Source organism: Solea solea, chromosome 12 (genome assembly GCF_958295425.1).
Source record: "Solea solea chromosome 12, fSolSol10.1, whole genome shotgun sequence".
Taxonomy (NCBI): domain Eukaryota; kingdom Metazoa; phylum Chordata; class Actinopteri; order Pleuronectiformes; family Soleidae; genus Solea; species Solea solea.
Window position 1 is genome coordinate 15642643 of NC_081145.1, and position 18190 is coordinate 15660832.

The 18190-nt window shown below is 36.7% G+C and overlaps 1 protein-coding gene across 4 annotated transcripts; it reads left to right on the plus strand.

Moving 5' to 3' along the window:
• The first annotated feature begins 278 nt into the window (after positions 1 to 278).
• Positions 279 to 17940, plus strand: parvb (parvin, beta). Of its 4 annotated transcripts, none has more exons than XM_058645778.1 (13): positions 279 to 870; positions 9047 to 9136; positions 9565 to 9635; positions 9763 to 9865; positions 11921 to 12061; positions 12805 to 12920; positions 13212 to 13270; positions 13419 to 13438; positions 14280 to 14341; positions 14433 to 14501; positions 14605 to 14706; positions 14788 to 14860; positions 16269 to 17940. In XM_058645778.1, the coding sequence occupies exons 1-13, from the start codon at positions 753 to 755 to the stop codon at positions 16343 to 16345; spliced, it is 1101 nt and encodes a 366-aa protein (XP_058501761.1). In that variant the 5' UTR covers positions 279 to 752; the 3' UTR covers positions 16346 to 17940. The 4 variants fall into 4 exon arrangements, with proteins under 4 accessions (XP_058501761.1, XP_058501760.1, XP_058501762.1 ...); XM_058645777.1 differs by having other exon boundaries at positions 282 to 870; positions 14277 to 14341; XM_058645779.1 differs by lacking the exon at positions 279 to 870 and adding an exon at positions 6617 to 6770 and having other exon boundaries at positions 14277 to 14341.
• Positions 17941 to 18190: the final 250 nt, after the last annotated feature.

Here is an 18190-nt window from a genome sequence, read left to right on the forward strand (position 1 = left end):
TGAAAACAATAAGATGATGATAATGATAAGATTTTTCTACAGTACAGTGAATATTGCATACAATTGCACAATACATTGCTACACTACATTACAAATCCTACGATTTTACGTAATTATTGCATAAGCATCATAAAATGTATTGGTAAATACATTATTTTTTAAGTATCTATTTTCAATGTACAATGTACACGTGAAATTTGTTTTGGAAATTGATAGAATGCTGACTTTAATCTATCAATTCTGAATTTAATTGCATAATTCAGTTTTTTTTTCACAATTTTGACTTTAAATCGCAGAATTCCAGTGATTTCTTCAGAAAATGTAGCATAAAAGTTACAATGGAAATACAAGTAGATGTGTTTGTGTATTATCCGTCAGTGGGTGTAAAGTAAAAATAAATGTTCAGGTCCATCTATCATACATAAATATATATTAACGTTCATGTACTGCGAATTCCAATAATGAACAAAAACATCAGAAACAGTCCGGCCACTGGGTGTCGCTGTAGTGTGAATCGTGGGTATAAACCGTGGAGCAAATGAAGACTCCGCATGTCACACAGTCATCATTTTCTTTTTTCTCTATTTCTTTTTAATCTCTTCTCTGTGGTTGTTGTTTCACGCACTGCATCTCTAAACTTGAGCTGGTGTCCCCACAGTGACTGGAGTTTCCCTCCTGCTCCTAAATGCATCACCAGAAGGAGGAGGAGTGACTGAACGGTAACACACGCGCGTGCGGAGTCACCCTGAAAGATGTCCGGGGCCGCCACCAAATCTACCACTCCTCACTGCGTTAAAATGAAAAAGGACGAATCTTCTTTTTTGGGGAAATTAGGAGGAACTTTGGTGAGGAAGAAGAAGTCTAAAGAAGGTGAGTGAGTAGAGAGAAGAAAGATGTCCTTTGTGTTTGTCGCTGTGTGTGCGTGTGTGTGTGTGAGAGAGAGTGTGTTTCTGTCCATGGTGCTGCAGTTCAGTATGAGCACACAGCCTTTCCTTTACTCAGGTGAATTATGTTTGTTATTCTGATACAATCTGGTTCACTGTGGTATGAAATCATGAAGGTTTAATTTAGTAATACATTTTGAAAATTATTGTTGTGTTGTGCAAGGAAAAATTGGATCATTTTACTTGGAGACAGAGACCAGAAACCAGAGTAGAACACATATTACAAATAATACAAATGAACCATGAGACAGGATGGGAATTCTTAATTCATCATCACAAGGACAAAACAGAAGAAAGTGTGATCGCACCTAATATCTTTAAATCCAGGATGAAGTAGCAGATCTGAACTAAAGACCCCTGACTTCTTGATAAGTTGGCTATAATGTAATAGTCAGCACAGCTTATTTTGAATATACAGTATATATTTGTAATTGTGGTTATTAAGAAGATGTCTTCAGGCCATTTGCCTTCAATTCTAGCCAGTAACTCCTAGTTGTCTTCATGATGTCATCAGTCTCTTTAGTGCAAAGAGAACTGTGTTATTCACACATTAGGAAAGTTGTCTTATTTACCCTCTTCTTTGATGTGTTAAGCAGATAATTCCACAGCTGTATCATTTCACATTTACACCAAATTGGCACAGAAAACCAACCTGTATCACTTTGAACAGCTCAAACAGGAGGAAATGTATGGAGTCCTAAAGCATATTTGCATATATATGCATTTTGTGATACAACTGTTATGGTGTAGTTTAGTTTTTATTTGTTTGATAATAAATGTAGAGACCAGACAAAGCCTCAGCCTCAACAGTTCCACGGGTTTCTAACATGAGGTCATAAACATAAATAGATCACACAGTCACTGACCGTTGATGGGAATGCAAGGTTATGAAGAAGATAAAGGTGTAAGAGGAATACTCTGCTGCTTTTGTTGCTCTATTTTGTCCACATATAAACACCAAAGGTTTTTTTTTTTCCAGTAAACACAAACTTCCAATTGACCAAACTATTTTCTGCCCTCACACATGCCTGTGACTGTCTGTTAAACAGACAGCTGCAAGGTTTGACGCCCCAGTGTGTGAGTGTGTTACCTCTTTTCTGGCAAACACCAGCCTCGTCAGGACCAGACCATGTTTGGTCATGGAGACCAAAACATGGTCCTAATGAGGCAGAACCTCAACTCGTTAAGTTAAGGCAAGTTTTGAATTGTGGTTAGGTCAAGGTTAGGTTTAGGCTTTAACTTGGTTAGGGATAATGCTTTGGTTTGGCTGGAAGTCAATGCAGTGTCCTTAAAAGTATAACTGCACAAACCTGTGTGTGTGTCTGTCCTCATCCATGTAGTTAAAGTAAGGTCTTAAGTAAGATCACCATCATTATTTTGGAGCCATATTCATCCATATTTGTATTGTAATAATTGATCAAATCTTATTTCAGTAAAGGTTTGTTTAAAACTGTGATTAGATTTTTTGGGAATGTGTATTCAATGATGCACAAAACGTAAAAAAAAAAAAAAAAAACAATATATTTACTATTACTAATAGTCTGGTGTGACCTGAAGTTCAGTTAAACTCTGTGTCAGGTTGAGTTTTGGGGGGAGTATGCAAAATGTAATCTGTTGTTTTGTTCACTCTGGGCAATTTCAGTATTTTACTGACTTAATAATACAGAAAAAAAATACAGCTGTACAATAATGTGACACACACATTATCTGGACTTAACTCACCATATCTTGTGTGGCATGAGTTTAGTAAGAGATTGGTTAATAATTGTTAGCGTCAGCCTGATAGACTCAGCTCTCTCCAGACAGTTAAAGGTCCAGTGTGTAACATTTAGGAGGATATAATGGCAAAATCAAATAAGTCACAAATAAAATAGTATAATATAATAAGCCTTTTACATGTTCTTAAGGTATGCTCCTGCAGCAGCCTGAGCAGAAAAAAACATGCAAACAAAGGAGAACAATATTCTTTCTGAGAAGTGAATGCCACCATAGTTCCCTGATTTCTTTTAAAGTTTTCCCTGACACCATTAGCTGTCACCCTTTCTTATACAATTTTTAATACTAAAGATCTTAATCTTCTCTTAGGCATAAATCAGCCAGTCAGCCAAATTAGCTGCAGCCCTGTGTTCACCATTAATCATCGTAAAATATAATGTAACCATCATGCTGCTAAGATCAGAAAAAAAATTGTGTAGATATAACAGTGATAAGAGATAAATCAGGAGTTCTTTCTTGTACAAATCTTAATTTGTCTTACCAATACCGGAAATGAACTGCTCTCCTTGTGATCCCCAGATTTTAATTTTGCCAATTTACATGGCATGATGATAATTTAGTGTTGATGGACAGAACCTAATCCAACATGACCTCAGTGTCAAAGTGGATTTAAACACTGATGAAACACAGGTCAGAGACAATCTAATAATTGTGGGATTAGAGTGCACAGTAGCATAAAACAGTAGTAGGAAGTCAGTGCTGCTAATGGAGCATAGTGTGTGGCCTCACATGCAGCTGTTGTTGTGCTTCCTGTTAGTCCTGGGTGTGGTCTTTTATACACGTTGAAGGGGAACACTCAACAGAGGTGAGTTGTCACTGGAAAAGTTGCTTCACTTGGAGAAGGGACTTAAACTCTGTCAAGGTCCTCATAACTACACATTTAGCAGTGGCAGCTGGTAATATTTTTTGGGAGGGGGCGAAATACACTGATGTAATTACATCACATCAGTTGTAATCAATTTACTTAAATTAAAATACTGTGATTGCGTTTGCACGTTTCCACAAAAAATATAATTTCCACATTAAAATTAAAGTTTTGAAAAACTCAGGAATCTGTTTGAACCCAACTATCAAACCATCTGTCCAAAACCTATACAGTCTTATTATTTGCTATCATATATGACAGTGGTTCCTAAACATTTTTATATCGGAAGCCACTTAAACAAGAGCACAACATAACATTTCTGACTGTTTCTGCCATTTCTGTTATAGACTTACAGACTTACATTAATTAAGTTAATCATACATTTCCCAAGAGATATATGTTTGAAAAATGTATGCATTATAAAGTAAAAAGCTGGAGAACATTCATCAAATGTCTACATTTTGGAAATGTTTACAGCAATATCTTTAGTGTTTCTTTTTTTTCTGTTTTCTGTGACTCTTCTCTTCTTTCACCTCCCTCTCTTTTTCTCTCAACAATAAGAGGCTCCCTCAACTCTCTCACACTCATGTGGGATCCTTAATTTCCCATTTTCTTTATTTTTAGAGGAACTGTGCATTTATACTTAATAAAGAGAGTATATGGCCAGGAAGTGTCTCACCTCTCAGCAAATACATTTGTAAATGTACATTTATAATGCAGAGTATACATTTTACTCACTGACTGTATAATATTTACTTTGTTCATTAAAAAGAAACATTTCTTAAAAATGTTTTTTAAAATCAGTGAAAGTCTCTGTGAGCTGCCACTAACCTTTAGTAAAATCAAATCTAAACAAGTATAAAAATCTAAACTTGTTGTTTCAGGAATGGGATGACAAATGTTTCTCAAGGTTTTCATCAATGTACAATAGACCCTGTCATGAGCCTGGCTCTGTACTGTGTACCCTGATAAACTAGGAAGTATGTGTTTCTCTGACAAGACACAAGTCTCTCAGTCAGCAAAAGCAGGGCTGGGATGATAATGCGGATAAAACGAATTTTAGCTATAAAAGGAGTGAGAGGATGAGTGTCAGTCACACCCATGATATATTATCATAGTGTAAACAGTAATCACACTCTGAAAATACAAAGTATAACTCAAGAAGTGGTTCTGTTGGAGGTTGGCTGATAATAGTAAGTCATGTGTATTTATTTTCCTCTCTTTTACTCTCTTTACGTTTCTTATCGTTGCTGCCTTTGACTCACTGTGGTGAGTTATTGCTTGGTACAGTGTATAGTATGTTGTTATGATGCAACTGATACTAATATTTAAAAAATTCAAGGGTTTGAGATTTTTAAAGCATCGTCATGCAAATACAAATATTACCAACATTTGCATAAGCTGGTAAATTATTTGTTCTGATATTAGCAGTTGTTCATTTGAAGTATTTTAGAAGTAAAATAAGATTTAATAGACAGGGTTGTTTCAATATATCTATGCTGTTGTATCAACATATCCTTTATTAGATGAACTGGCAATGCAGGCACAGTCTTATTCATATGAGTTCTTTGCTCGTGCTTTGTATTTATGTAAAACTACATACTATAAAATTAAAGTTCCTCTTTCCTTTCAATTAAGGGAGGAATCAGAGTTTAAATCTGTCCTTCTGGGGATCCAAGGTCTAATGTTTTAGGTTAGACCAGGGGTGTCAAACTCAATCGTCACACAAGGGACCAAAATTGAATACATGGTATAAGTCATGGGCCGAACAGGTTTAACATCTAAAACTGGCTATGTTTTTATCAGAAATATTAATTTACACAGCCAGACCACAATAGGTTTTTCTAGAAGAAATCAGCATATTTCAAATATGAACAAACTGGTTGATTATAGGAGGAAGAAAAGCAGAAAACAAAGCGCTGACCATTGATTACTGGGAGGAGGGGTTGGTACTGACAGGTCTTGACCTGCAGGGCAGCTTCCGCAGTGCATTATGGGATTTGTAGTATGAATGCGTGCTATTTCATGCCAGGCCGTTAAAAATAGACAAATAAAATTGTTTTGTGGGCCAGATATAATTATATTGAGCGACCATTGAGACCATAGTAGAACGTTGGAAAAAACAACAACATAACATTATACTGTGTATAAATATAAAAAGTACTGAGGTGTTATAATTAAATAGTGTCATATGACATGGTTATGGATGGAGTTCCTGTAGAACAGACTCGGTGACACTGTCATGTCCTGGCGTCTGTTAATCACCAGTGCTTGTGTTGGTCTAAATAACTAGAGCTATATTTAAGGTCCACTCGGTCTCCTCCATACTGCAGCATTATTTATATCCTCCCCCTGTGCCACTATATACAACCCCCCCCCCCCCCCCCCCACCCGGAGCAGGGGTAGAAAGCAAGAAAATGTCGATTTCAATCTGTTTTACTCCCGTTTGTTTACGATGTGGTCTTATTATACTAAGAGCATTTCTCCTCTTAAATAATCACTGTGTCCGTACATATGGAGGTTTTTACATGAATTTGCACTAAAGTGGACATTAGCTCGACTAACTTTTCCCAACTGCAGGCTTTGCATTCAATTAATGAATTAATGTTCTTCTGGAAACAGTGTGAGCCACAGAATGAGTGATTGTATCTGCTGCAGCAAAGGCTCCAGTCATAGGCGGAATCTGTTCTCTCTCGTTGCTGTGAATATACTAGATTGCATCTGATTTTTAACAGTCTCTTGTGATTATGAGGACAACATTATGCCATAAAATAGGAGGTTTTCACTGGAAAATACACTTTCAAGTCAAAATAATAATGATATCTAATGGACACTGTACCTGTCATAGGTCAGTGAAGTCTACCGCATGTGTCCTGGTGATATCTTCTTCCTGTCACAAGCACACACATGTAAACACATACACTCACGAACCTCCCAGAGTCTCCAGTAACTGGACCGCAGAGGTGGGGTGGAGGGTTGTGACAGAAATAAACACGTGACGATGCCCCTGCCACTGTTCAGCCCCAGCCGACTCTGATTCACACAGACACACACACACTCACATTCAGCGTACATACATATATACACCCCGTTTTCTACCTTTGCTCTCTGCCATTGGGGGAATCTGCAGGTTTATAGCTGAATCATGGCGGGGCTGCTGTGTGGGACCAAGAAAAAGAAACCAGGTAGTATTGTTTTAATGTTTGACCTTTTTAGCGAACCTGGATGTGGAATTTAGGATGTGGGACCTGTTACCTTAGTGCACTGTGGGTGGAAGTGTGCTGGTTAGTGTGATATGTCAAGTTTAGAACTGACTGGTTGTTTTGTTACATTTATGAACTTTTCCGTGAAAGTATTTTTTTTTTCTCTATATCACTCTGCATAGATCTGTCGCAGTAGTTCAGTGATATGGTTTAATTTATACTTAACTGTGTGAAGTGCCAAAACTCTGTGCTGCCTGCAGTACTAAGCAGCAGTAATGCAGTCAGATAGACATTGAGGGAGGAAACAGTGTAATTATGATGAAATGCAGCAGGACAGCAGTGTAATTACAGTTCAAACTGCTGATCTGTTATGAGATCCAGCGCTCCAGAAGCCGGAATCAGATAGTAAACCTGTGGGGACCTCTTCTTCGAGCTTTGTACTTGTACTCTAAACTCTTTCATTATATTCTCGATCTGAAAAAATGGACTCTACGCGATTTAATTTGGAAAAAGCACTCAAATAAATCCATTGTTGTTACCCCTTGCATATTCTCCCTGGCTTTTAAAATCGCAGGGTCAATGAAATGACAGATTTGAGATGATTGATTGTGGTGGTGGAGGTCTTGCAAATTGAAATGGTGGATGATAAAAGCTCTGTTGCCATTAGAGGAAGAAAGCCTTTAAATCCCTGGAGTATCCGTCTAGTCAGACGCGAAAGCACCTCAGCAATAATTGACTTTGTTCAAAGATAGATTGTGTGTATTTGTAATGTGTGTCTTTTCTCTTTTTAAATGAGCTGTAGTCATACAAAATTTTAATTCCAACCATAGTTTAAGAATATTTTAACATATATTAGCCAAGAAAAAATTACGTGTGGAAAAAATGTGTGTGAAAATAAATTGTGATAGAGTGGATATATCATGGTAATACCATTATAGTTCTAATACAGTTTCCAGCTTAGTAATAACAGTGGTAACAAGGAGATGGTATAACAATAATACCATGTTATTTTCAAAGTAATATCCAGGTCATAGCATGGTAATGAGAAATCACCATACTATTAGCATATTGTTACTGTACTGTAACGTAAAGTATTACCGAAAGGGTACTGCAGTTAGAAGTAGAGCTGCAACTAACGATTATTTTCAGAATTTATTAATTTCTTTTCTCGACTTGTCCCTAAAATGAATAAGAAAATGTTACAAATGTTGATCAGTGTTTTTCGAACCTGGGAATGATGATTTTCTCAGATGTCTTATGTCCACAAACCAAAATATTATCTGGAGCAAAGAAACCAGAAAACAGAAAACACACACTCAAACCTATTCATTGATTATCAAAATCAAGTAATTGGTTCAATCCCATTTAGAAGCTCCATTCTTGAGGCACTTGATTATGTAACTAAGCTGTATGGACACAGTGCTGCCCCTGTAATCCAGTCTGTGTAGGAGAGGGAAGAGTCTCACAGGGCTGGAGGAAAAACAATTGAGGAAGTGGCAGACATATGACAGTTCTGTCAGCAGCTCAGAATCAACACATGGGTTGTTAAGCTTATCCACCAGTGCACCGGTCACACACAGTTCTCCATTATTTTAGACTGGTTCAGACCAAATTTAATATAGAATTGAATTAGTTTACCTAACTTCAATAATTTAATAAGTAAGTAAGAGACTACACTTTTGCACTATAGTGTCTTTTGATTTAAAGATTGTATGCCATGTAGCAATACCACAATAACCTGGTTGAGATGGGGCTGAATGGTTTAAAATGAATCATAATTTCTTATCTGTACTGGTATTGGAGTAAAACATTAAATATTTCTCTCTGCAATTAAATGGAGAGGGAGCAAAAAAACTGAAGAGAATTTAAAGTAAAAAAAAACAAACAAACACCTCAGAATTGTTTTGTGTGCAATGCAGAACTTGAATAAAAGTACTTATTTATTCCTCACTGCTGACTGTTGGTAAGCAAAAGGAAAAAGAAGAAATAAATCAGTGACAGATACACTTTAAGATTTCGTGTTGAAACTGAAATGCTCATGAAACCTTTCTCTTTGGTCAATTTGAATTTTACTGAATCTAAATACAGCAAAGTGGTGCTTGAATTATTTAAATGGTGTCTCGAATGAGAGAGCAGGTTAAAAGTAAAATTGACTCCAAATCTTCCTCACTATGTGTCAACTGTGTATTTTTCATTTTCTTTGTTTCTATCCACAGTCACAGTCATGGTTTCATTTGGTCTGTTTTTGTTCTGTCTAGTGAGTGATCTTCACGAGGAGGGTAAGAATGCCATCAATGCTCCCATGCTTCCCACTGGGACTGACATCCATCCAGAGGACACGCTGCTGGGTGAATACACACATAAAAACACACATGCACACAGGTATAGAAGTCTTTTATTCATCTCTCAAGGTTTTAAAATGATTTGACGTTTTTTTCTGATATCTTCACCAAGACTGAGTTCATATCTGAGGTTACTGAGGTTACAGGGAAATATGAATGTGACATAATGTTGACTAATGGAGACTTTGACAGTAGAGGAGCAGGAAATGAAAGTGGGTGGAGACGCCAATGTCCTCAGCCACCATGTGAATCACTGTGTAAATGTGGGTTACATTGAAATGGTGCATTGTGGTTGTATACTTGTATCTACGAGAGACACAATGTTGTGCACAAATAGATGGAAGATAAATGTGCATAGGGTTTGAACAGAAAATATGACTTTGATTGCAAATGTCTACTCGCATGTCCACTGACTGTCTTCTGTCCCTCATCAGAGGACAATGCTGAGAGGGTCATGCTGGACCCAACATCGAGGGAAAATCTGAAGTTCAAAGATTTATTGAAGGTAGACAGCAGTTACATTTTGTGTACATGCATCGTGGTATTTCTTATAACAAGAGCAATTGGAATCTTAACGACTTACATACGTACATTACAGATAAAGGCTGCATTGTAGTTTGACGTGTTTGCAGGTCTTGATTGACTGGATCAACAGTGAGTTGGAAGAAGACCGGATCATAGTTAAAGACCTGGAGGAGGACTGCTACGATGGACAAGTTCTCCAGAAGTTATTTGGTAAGAAACTGTTTTTTCTTTGGCATCACGTCTTCATCTATGCAACATCAGAAAATGAGACAAATCACAAACACCTGTGACAGATACATAATCAGTAATTGATTGTCTAATTGATGGGTTGGTGTATTCTAAACTAATTGACCAATAAAGAAAATAATCAACAGGTAATCAGGTGAGGTATGAAAATAGTTGTTAGTTGCAGCCCTGTGGATAAGAGTATTGCTCAAGAATGGAAATGTAGGTGCATTTCATAATGTTGGATATATTTCATAATTCCGTCAGTGAAACTTTTCCTGAAGCCTCCTGTTTACTCTCCTGTGTATTCTGACAGAATATAGTTTACAGAATGAGACCATGGTGGAGTTTATATCTGATATGCTGTTGTTTTTTTCTCTTGTGTCTGAATGTGATGTAAGTCTTATCTTCAAAGCCTGCGAGAAGTAGGCACCTGGAACAAATAAGAGATATCCCTTTATTCATTAACTATACTCTAACTTCTGGCAAAACTAATGTGGCATACTTTCTTTCTTATTAAATAAAATACAGACATTCTTATACCAGCAGCAGCTGTCTAGTCTCCCCTGTTATCAATGTGCTGCTTTGATTGTGAGGGGCTTCCCCCTTGTGTTTGTTAGTTGTTACAACAGGCTGATAAAGTTAACACATCAACAACACTACTTAACCAAACCCCATAATAATTTATTTTTAAACAATCTGCAATATAACCACCAATAAGAATTAAGTTTATATTCTGTCAGTTGCAATTTTATTTACCTTGTCAATGATGCATTTGTAGATATCAGAATTCTGTTCTTTCATTTTGCAACACTCTCTGTGCAGTCAAATAAGGATTAGAGTAAACACTTAATTGGTATTTATTTAAAACCTACATTTCAATTCACTTTAAAATCATAGAGCAAAATGTTAGAATCCACCCATTTCCTTATGAACCAAAGAAAAAACTCTTATACACAGAATCTAACTTCAACTCCTCTATTATTTATCTTGACACTGGTTAGTTTCTTGTCGTTCTCTGCTCTCGCGTATCCTCCACTGTGTCAACACGAGCACGGACAAGAATAATAAACTGTCGCTCTTAAGTGACTCTTTGACTTATTTTCTGTTTTATGTCATAACTTTGATTTATGCATCGTGTTCCTCTCCTTCTTCTGTCTTTGTCTAGTTTTGCTGATGTGTGTGCCCCCCCATGTCTCCCTGCTCACGGTACTCTGTGATTCCATCTGTTCATTTTTCTCATGTCGCATCATGCCGCTTCCCCCTTGAGTTTGCTCATGCGTCTGTTCCCTCATGTTCCTCTGTGTCTTTTCTCTTTGCATCTGTGTCTCCCCCTATTTATGTCACTTGAAAAAAATTGTCTTTGTTTTAGCTGCCTGCCTTTGTGTGTTCTATACTAAATCTTTAAAGGTAACACATATAAAATAGGATTGATATTTCTTTCATATGTTTGAGAAGTGTCAAGAATAACAATTAGTTGGTTAAATAAAGGTTAAATAACAATAATAGTGTAGACATTTTAAAAACAGATGTGTGATTTTGTGTACTTTTTTTTGTTTTTTGTTGTAACTTTCAAGCGTTTATGTAACCCCACTTTATTGCATCAGTGCCCATTCTGAGTTTCTTTTTGTTATTAGACCTGTATGTTCCTTTTTTTAAAGTATAATTTAACCCATGCATATGAGATTTGATATGAGGTTTCTGAAATCCCCTTCCTTGCTTTTCCTCAGTACAAAGTCTTCCGTCTTTGTTGTCTGAAGCCATCACACTTTTCATATTCAAACTCTTCAGACGTGTAGGCTTGAAGCACTTTTATCGTCATTCTTATGTAAATGAGATTCTGGGCAGTTTTTTTCTTTGCCCTTTGCACCTGAAGGGAGCTTCTTATTTCAGAGCAGTTCTCTTCAAAGCACCGACATTTCTTGCTGGTGTGATTTAGTGACATGACGATGCTGCGTGATCATGTCTAAAAATGATCCATGATAGTCTTCAGTGTTTTCTTGTGACTCTTTACATTATTTTGTATCTTTCTGTTGACAGAAAAGTTGTCTGGCAGGAAGTTGAATGTGGCTGAGGTGACCCAGTCAGAGATCGGCCAGAAGCAGAAGCTCCAGACAGTTTTGGAGGCCGTGAATGAACTGCTGAGGCCTCATGGCTGGACCAGCGAATGGAGCGTAGACTGTGAGTTTAATGTTGACTCTAGTAATGTGCTTTTATTTTATTTTATCTTTTTATTTAACCCTTATTTTACCAGGATAATCCCATTGAGAATGCAAATGCTTTTTTCCAAGAGCAATTACTGAATTTCCCATAATATAATTGTGCCATCTTTCTAACATTGTATTGACTTGGGATGGTAATTGTGAAATTGGAGGCTTCACAGTTTACCCAGTTATTGTTATCTATTCCTTACATGGACAGATGAGACTCTACAAATAATTGATTAATTTATTGATCTGATCAGTTTAGGTGAAGGCCACCCTATTTAATCCCAGTTTTTTTATTTTGTTTTTTGTAGAAAATTATGTTTTGTGCATTGTTTTGTCATGATGGACCTACGTATGTATGGAAAAGTACGTGTATAGTTCCATCAACTGTAAGTTAGTATGGAAGAGGAATTAAGTGAACTTTCACTTCTGGCTCCTGCTATTTTTATAGTACTACCTTTTGTCAACCCCGTCATCGTCCGTATACAAACTCATTAAAAATGGTAATTTTATAATCTGAAGCCGAGTTCTGAGTAACTCTAACTCTTGATTTGCATGAATTCATTCGTCATTAACTGCTGAGCTGCATCTTTTCCATTCTTTTGTCTCTTCCAAAGCACAGTTACATTTCACATTGACAAAATTCCTTACACATCATTATGTATAATTTTTTGTGTGAAAGAGCTGATGATTTAAAATGATGATTTACTGTTACAGCGATCCATTCAAAGAACCTGGTGGCTATTGTTCATCTGTTGGTGGCGCTCGCGATGCACTTTCAGGCCCCTATTCGACTTCCTGAGCACGTGTCTGTACAAGTGGTCGTGGTCAAGGTAAAATATCCATAATCATTATGTGCACTAATGTTGTATGGTACAGATATGTCTTTATTTAACCAGGAAATCCTCATTGACATTAAAAGGATTCTGACTATTTGCAGCTTTAACAACATGTAAGAATATAACATGACAAAAACACATTGGGACATTGAAACAACCTGTATGAAACAAACACAAAACAATCTTCTAAAGCTAACCCATTGTAGTGATAACGTAATGCCTATATTTGATATTAGTGTCATCTTTCTGTTCAATAACTGTAGTTATTCTCTGTAATTTGAGCAGAAACGAGAGGGAATCCTGCAGACAGCTCTAGTCTCCAAAGAGCTGACGAGCACCACAGAGTAAGAGCTGACAGCTGTTTCCTATGTGTTAGCAAGTAGTGTCCTGTACATTGACTGACACTGAATCTTGGGAGGGTGGTTAACGCAACACAAACAAACAATTTTTTTTTTTTTTTTTAAATTCAGTCTCAATTCTTTTGTTTTTCAGGATGATGATGGGACGATTTGGTGAGTCTCAACCACACACATTTCTTTGTCCATGTGCTTTAAAGAATATTCAGTAGTAGTTTATATGCATTTGACTTCCCATTGAGTGATAGGTCAGTACCAGGCTCATGGCATTACAAAACCAGAGATGCTACTCCAACATTCCCATCTTAAATATTCAATATTGTCACTGTATGTGCTACTTTGTGATAATTGCAGCTTGACAGTTATACGTTGGATGAACAAATGGGCCAGGAAAATAACAAAAAAATCAATAATTCCACTGTAAAATAAATCATCCAACACACCTAACTCAAATGCTCATCATCAAGCGCAGCAAAAGCCTGGTAACGATCCATTCATTTGAATCAGGTATGTTAGAACAGGGCGACATTAAACATGCAGGGCAGTGGTCCCTGAGGACCAAGATTGGGAAACACTGGCTTAATATATTGATTTTGTGCGCGTATATACACTATTATTACTGTTTAGGAACAAGACTCTCTCAGTTGTATGTGTGCTTTCAGTGTATTTACCATGCAATGACATGGGGCTACATTTTGGTGTCTGTTTAGCTTAGCTTACCACCAAGACCAGACAGACTCAAAGCTTGATGAAGTTTGAAGTTGATGCTTTTACAATTTTACAATTTAAATGAAAAGGTTATTTATGTGTAAGCTAGAGAACTGTTGGTGCATGTTTTTCTTGAATTTGTGGACAGAGCTATGCTAGCAACCTGTGGTTGGCTGCCCTTGTTTTTTTAGTTTTTAATGCTAAGCTAAGTTAGCTAAGTTAACACCTTGACAATTCTTAAAAAAAAATATCTAAAATATTTCTTTTGAATCCTGTCTCTTTACAGCAGAGAGGGACGCCTTCGACACCCTGTTGGATCATGCACCGGATAAACTCAATGTTGTAAAAACGGTAAAAAAAACACACACGGATTCTATGACCTAGTTGAGATTTGATTATAATACTGACTTATTAATAACCTTTCTGTCTGTCATGTTACCAGTCACTCATCACATTTGTGAACAAACACCTGAACAAGCTGAACCTGGAAGTTACTGAGCTGGAATCTCAGGTACAAGAATGAATGTTTGAATTAAAGACTTGTGCTGTCACTGATATAACTTTGACCCTCCTGCCATTTGCATTGCCAACTTCTCTCTTCTGTGTGTTTCCAGTTTGCTGATGGGGTGTACCTGATATTACTGATGGGGTTGCTAGAAAACTACTTTGTCCCTCTGTACAACTTCTTCCTCACCCCTGAGAGCTTTGAACAGAAGGTGATTTCCCCCTCGTTCAGTAAAATGTGTTGGTCAAAATGGATTTTATCAGTTTGACAGAATATTTAATTTGCTCCCCAGGTCCACAATGTGGCATTTGCCTTTGAGCTGATGCAGGACGGAGGCCTGAAGAAACCCAAAGCCAGACCAGAAGGTACTTACATGACCGAGATATACTAAATCTGACACAAAACTTAAAATATCTAAATATTTCCAGAGAAGACTTCATGGAAACTGACAGAGATTTATTAGTCTCCTTCTGATCAAGGCAATGACACACAGTAGCAGTCATATTAAAGGTTGTCCAGTAGATGGAAACCTTACCTTACCTTTACACTGTAAACTGGATAAATGGTGAGTTTATTCAGCCTTCACCTCCACTAGTCCAGATTGTTCCATTTATATATAACACATGGACTTCTTGTGATGTTTGCCATAATGGTAATCACAGTTATAGTTAATAACACTTGTTCTCTCAAGTGTTTTCAAGTAAGGATATAGTTCATCTTGTGATATTGCGCTGTTTGACATTTTATTTTCCATATTTTCTATGCCATGCTTTTATATCAACTGTTGATTAACTGTACAATAGTACAGTACTTCAGTAACTGAAGTCATTACAGTTATTTATAGTTTCACACCTATAAAATAAAATGTGTATATTGTGATTAACATTGTGTGCATCTGTGGGTTCATGACAAATGAAAGGAGAGATCCCTAGATGATAAAGCACAGATCTAACAAAGGGTGGCTATATTAAAATTGACCTAAATTAAATGATAAATTACAATAAGAAGGCACTGAGGTAAAAAAAAACAAAAAAAAAACTGCTGTGTTTTTATACTTTAAATCTCTACTGGTAAGACGTAATACATCATAGGTTAATTATATGTAAATCCTTGGGAACTATTTTTGAACAAACTCTGTGTCATTTTCAGACTTACAAATAGCATTTTATTTATTCTCTCCCTCTCTCTCATACCCCTGCTCTGTCTCCTCTGTCCCTCTTTCTCTCCCCTCCTCTTTCCTGTCCCCCATATTTCCTTGTGCCATTTTTAACTTTTTTGTTTCATTGTGGAGCCTTAGTTCTGTTGTTCCTGTTCTCGGTTGCCTATTTGTATTGTTTGTGTATTTGTTGCAGGGTTTCATTGTTGATATGTTGATTTGTTGTCCCCGTCTCTTATCTCTCCTTATTAGTCCCCCTCTTATTTTTCTTTCCCCCTCTCTGTCCCCCCCAACTGTCTTCTGTCTTTCTTTCCTTACCAGGCAAAATGCCTTGTAATATTTGATTTATCTAGCACTTTTACAAGCACTGTTAGATAAACAAAGTGTATTGTTGTTATGATTATTATTATTCTGTTGGAAAGTAGTCCAACAGCAATAATAAAAGAGGCTGCTTTGTATTGTAAATTAGATTTTACTTTTGTGACCCAGTTTTCCAAGGACCCAATTTTGTATTATGTGAAAGGTCTAAATATTCTTCCAGAAACTTCCTCAAAGCATTTAAAGTTTGGCAAACCTGAATAAGCTCTGTTCTTTTTTCTCCACTGTTTGTTTTATAGATGTCGTCAACCTGAACCTCAAGTCCACGCTCCGGGTTCTGTACAACCTGTTTACCAACTACAAAAACTCTGAGTGAACTTTTGCAGTTCCAGCTGCTGATATTACTCTGAACACTGTCTTGTGCCTCTGCTGATATTATGCTTTACAGTATGTCTGGATACTGGAGGAGAAGAACTGGGACTGAAGTCATAATGTGCCATAATGTGCCACAAAAGAGTGTATTTATTCCATCTTTAATTACAGGAAACCCTGCAAAATGAAACAAGGGCAAAAGTTTAAAACTGGAATCATTTGTCTCAACTTCAGTTGCGTATCCTCCAGATTATTTAAGAAAGTTAAAAATGCGATTATATATATTATATAGTGTCTAAAATGCTTTGTATACATATTAAAAGAATGGATTACATGTTGGGACATAATATCAATTTACTCTCTTTCATCTCTTTTTGAAAGTAACAAAAACACACCACTAAAGTTTTCAAAACACTTCAAATCTAATTTGTTATATCTGCACAATATAACAGAACATTACAACTGACGGATTTGCAGTATAATTGCATTTGTTAGTAGTAATACTAGAGTTTTTGAGTCATAGGATTTAAAAATGGAAATATTAAAACTGAGTTCAAGACAGAGGATTTTGACTCAATACTGAATATAATGTTTCAGACTAATGACCTCATAGAACGTCATTAATGCATTTTAAATTATTAAAGCAACAGCCACATTTTAGCTTCTGCTTTAAATGCTGTGCCTTGACTGACATTTCATAGCATCTAACTGAAACTGACTGACTAAAACAAAGATTGCCCAAGTGTGAAGTATACTATACACTAATGATTTACTTTTAGGGTTTTTTCACATCAGGACATTTCCCACCCAGCACCGAGAATCTTAATTAATACGGGAACTAAATCTGCATTTTGAGATTAATTTGAGCTCCTTGAGGATAGTTCCTGTTGTTTGTTTATGATTTTTAAAACACTTTATTGTCATCATTATGCTACCTTTTTTTCTTTTTTACACTCCACCAAACAAAATCAGTGTAGTGCAGCATCTACTGTATGTGTAATTTTTAGAAAGCATGCTGATGCTCTGGAATAGTAAGTGTAACACTGCAGTGGTTTGGTTCCATGGCTTCTTAAAAGCAGAACAACAATAGCTCCACTCTGACTCTTTATCTTCCATACAAAATAGCAAGGCTCAATAATGGCGCAGCATTTTTGTATTTAACGGACTCTATAAAAAGGATTAATGAGAGCTGCAGCAGACTGAGCTAGAGAGTGATATTAAGGGACAGTGCAGTGAGTCAAAGCCATGGATTGAGTGAATTTTTTTTTAATATAACATTTTTATCTTCTGATAATATAGCTGGGGCGGTGGTGTGATGGCTCATATTGTTACTTCACAGTAAGAAGGTCACTGATTTTGGATCCTTGTTTGACCAACCAACCGAAATTGATATCTACGCCTCTACCACCTGTAGGTGTTTCGGCTGAGGGCTTTTCTGTGTGTGCATGGGTTTTCTCCAGGTAATCTGACTTCCTCCCACAGTCCAAAGAAAAGCAGATGAGGGATTTGTATAATGGAAATTCTAAATTGACCATAGGAATGAATGTGGGAGTGAATAGTTGTTTGTTGAAAATGATGAATAAATGACTGTTGCTTTCACATGGGTCAGTACTTTTATTCTACTATAGACATACAGGAAAACGCATACATGTGTATAGATGGGTCAGTTCATTGTGATTCATACTAGTAGATTGGTTTGTTCAGTCAGAAATAACATTTTCTACTCTCATACCACCATTGTCATCACCAGCCTCCTGATAAACTCAACTGAACTGAACTTGCTGAGGCCACATGGCATTAAAGTGCATTTGACTTGTCCACACTGGCCCACAGTAAACCCACGGCCCCA

Excerpts from the sequence above, each read along its gene's own strand:
- parvb (XM_058645777.1), top strand. The coding sequence starts at position 753 with ATGTCCGGGGCCGCCACCAAATCTACCACTCCTCACTGCGTTAAAATG. Across the intron at positions 9,137-9,564 it reads TCCAGAGGACACGCTGCTGG|AGGACAATGCTGAGAGGGTC; the intron begins GTGAATACACAC and ends GTCCCTCATCAG. Across the intron at positions 13,439-14,276 it reads GATGATGATGGGACGATTTG|CAGAGAGGGACGCCTTCGAC; the intron begins GTGAGTCTCAAC and ends GTCTCTTTACAG.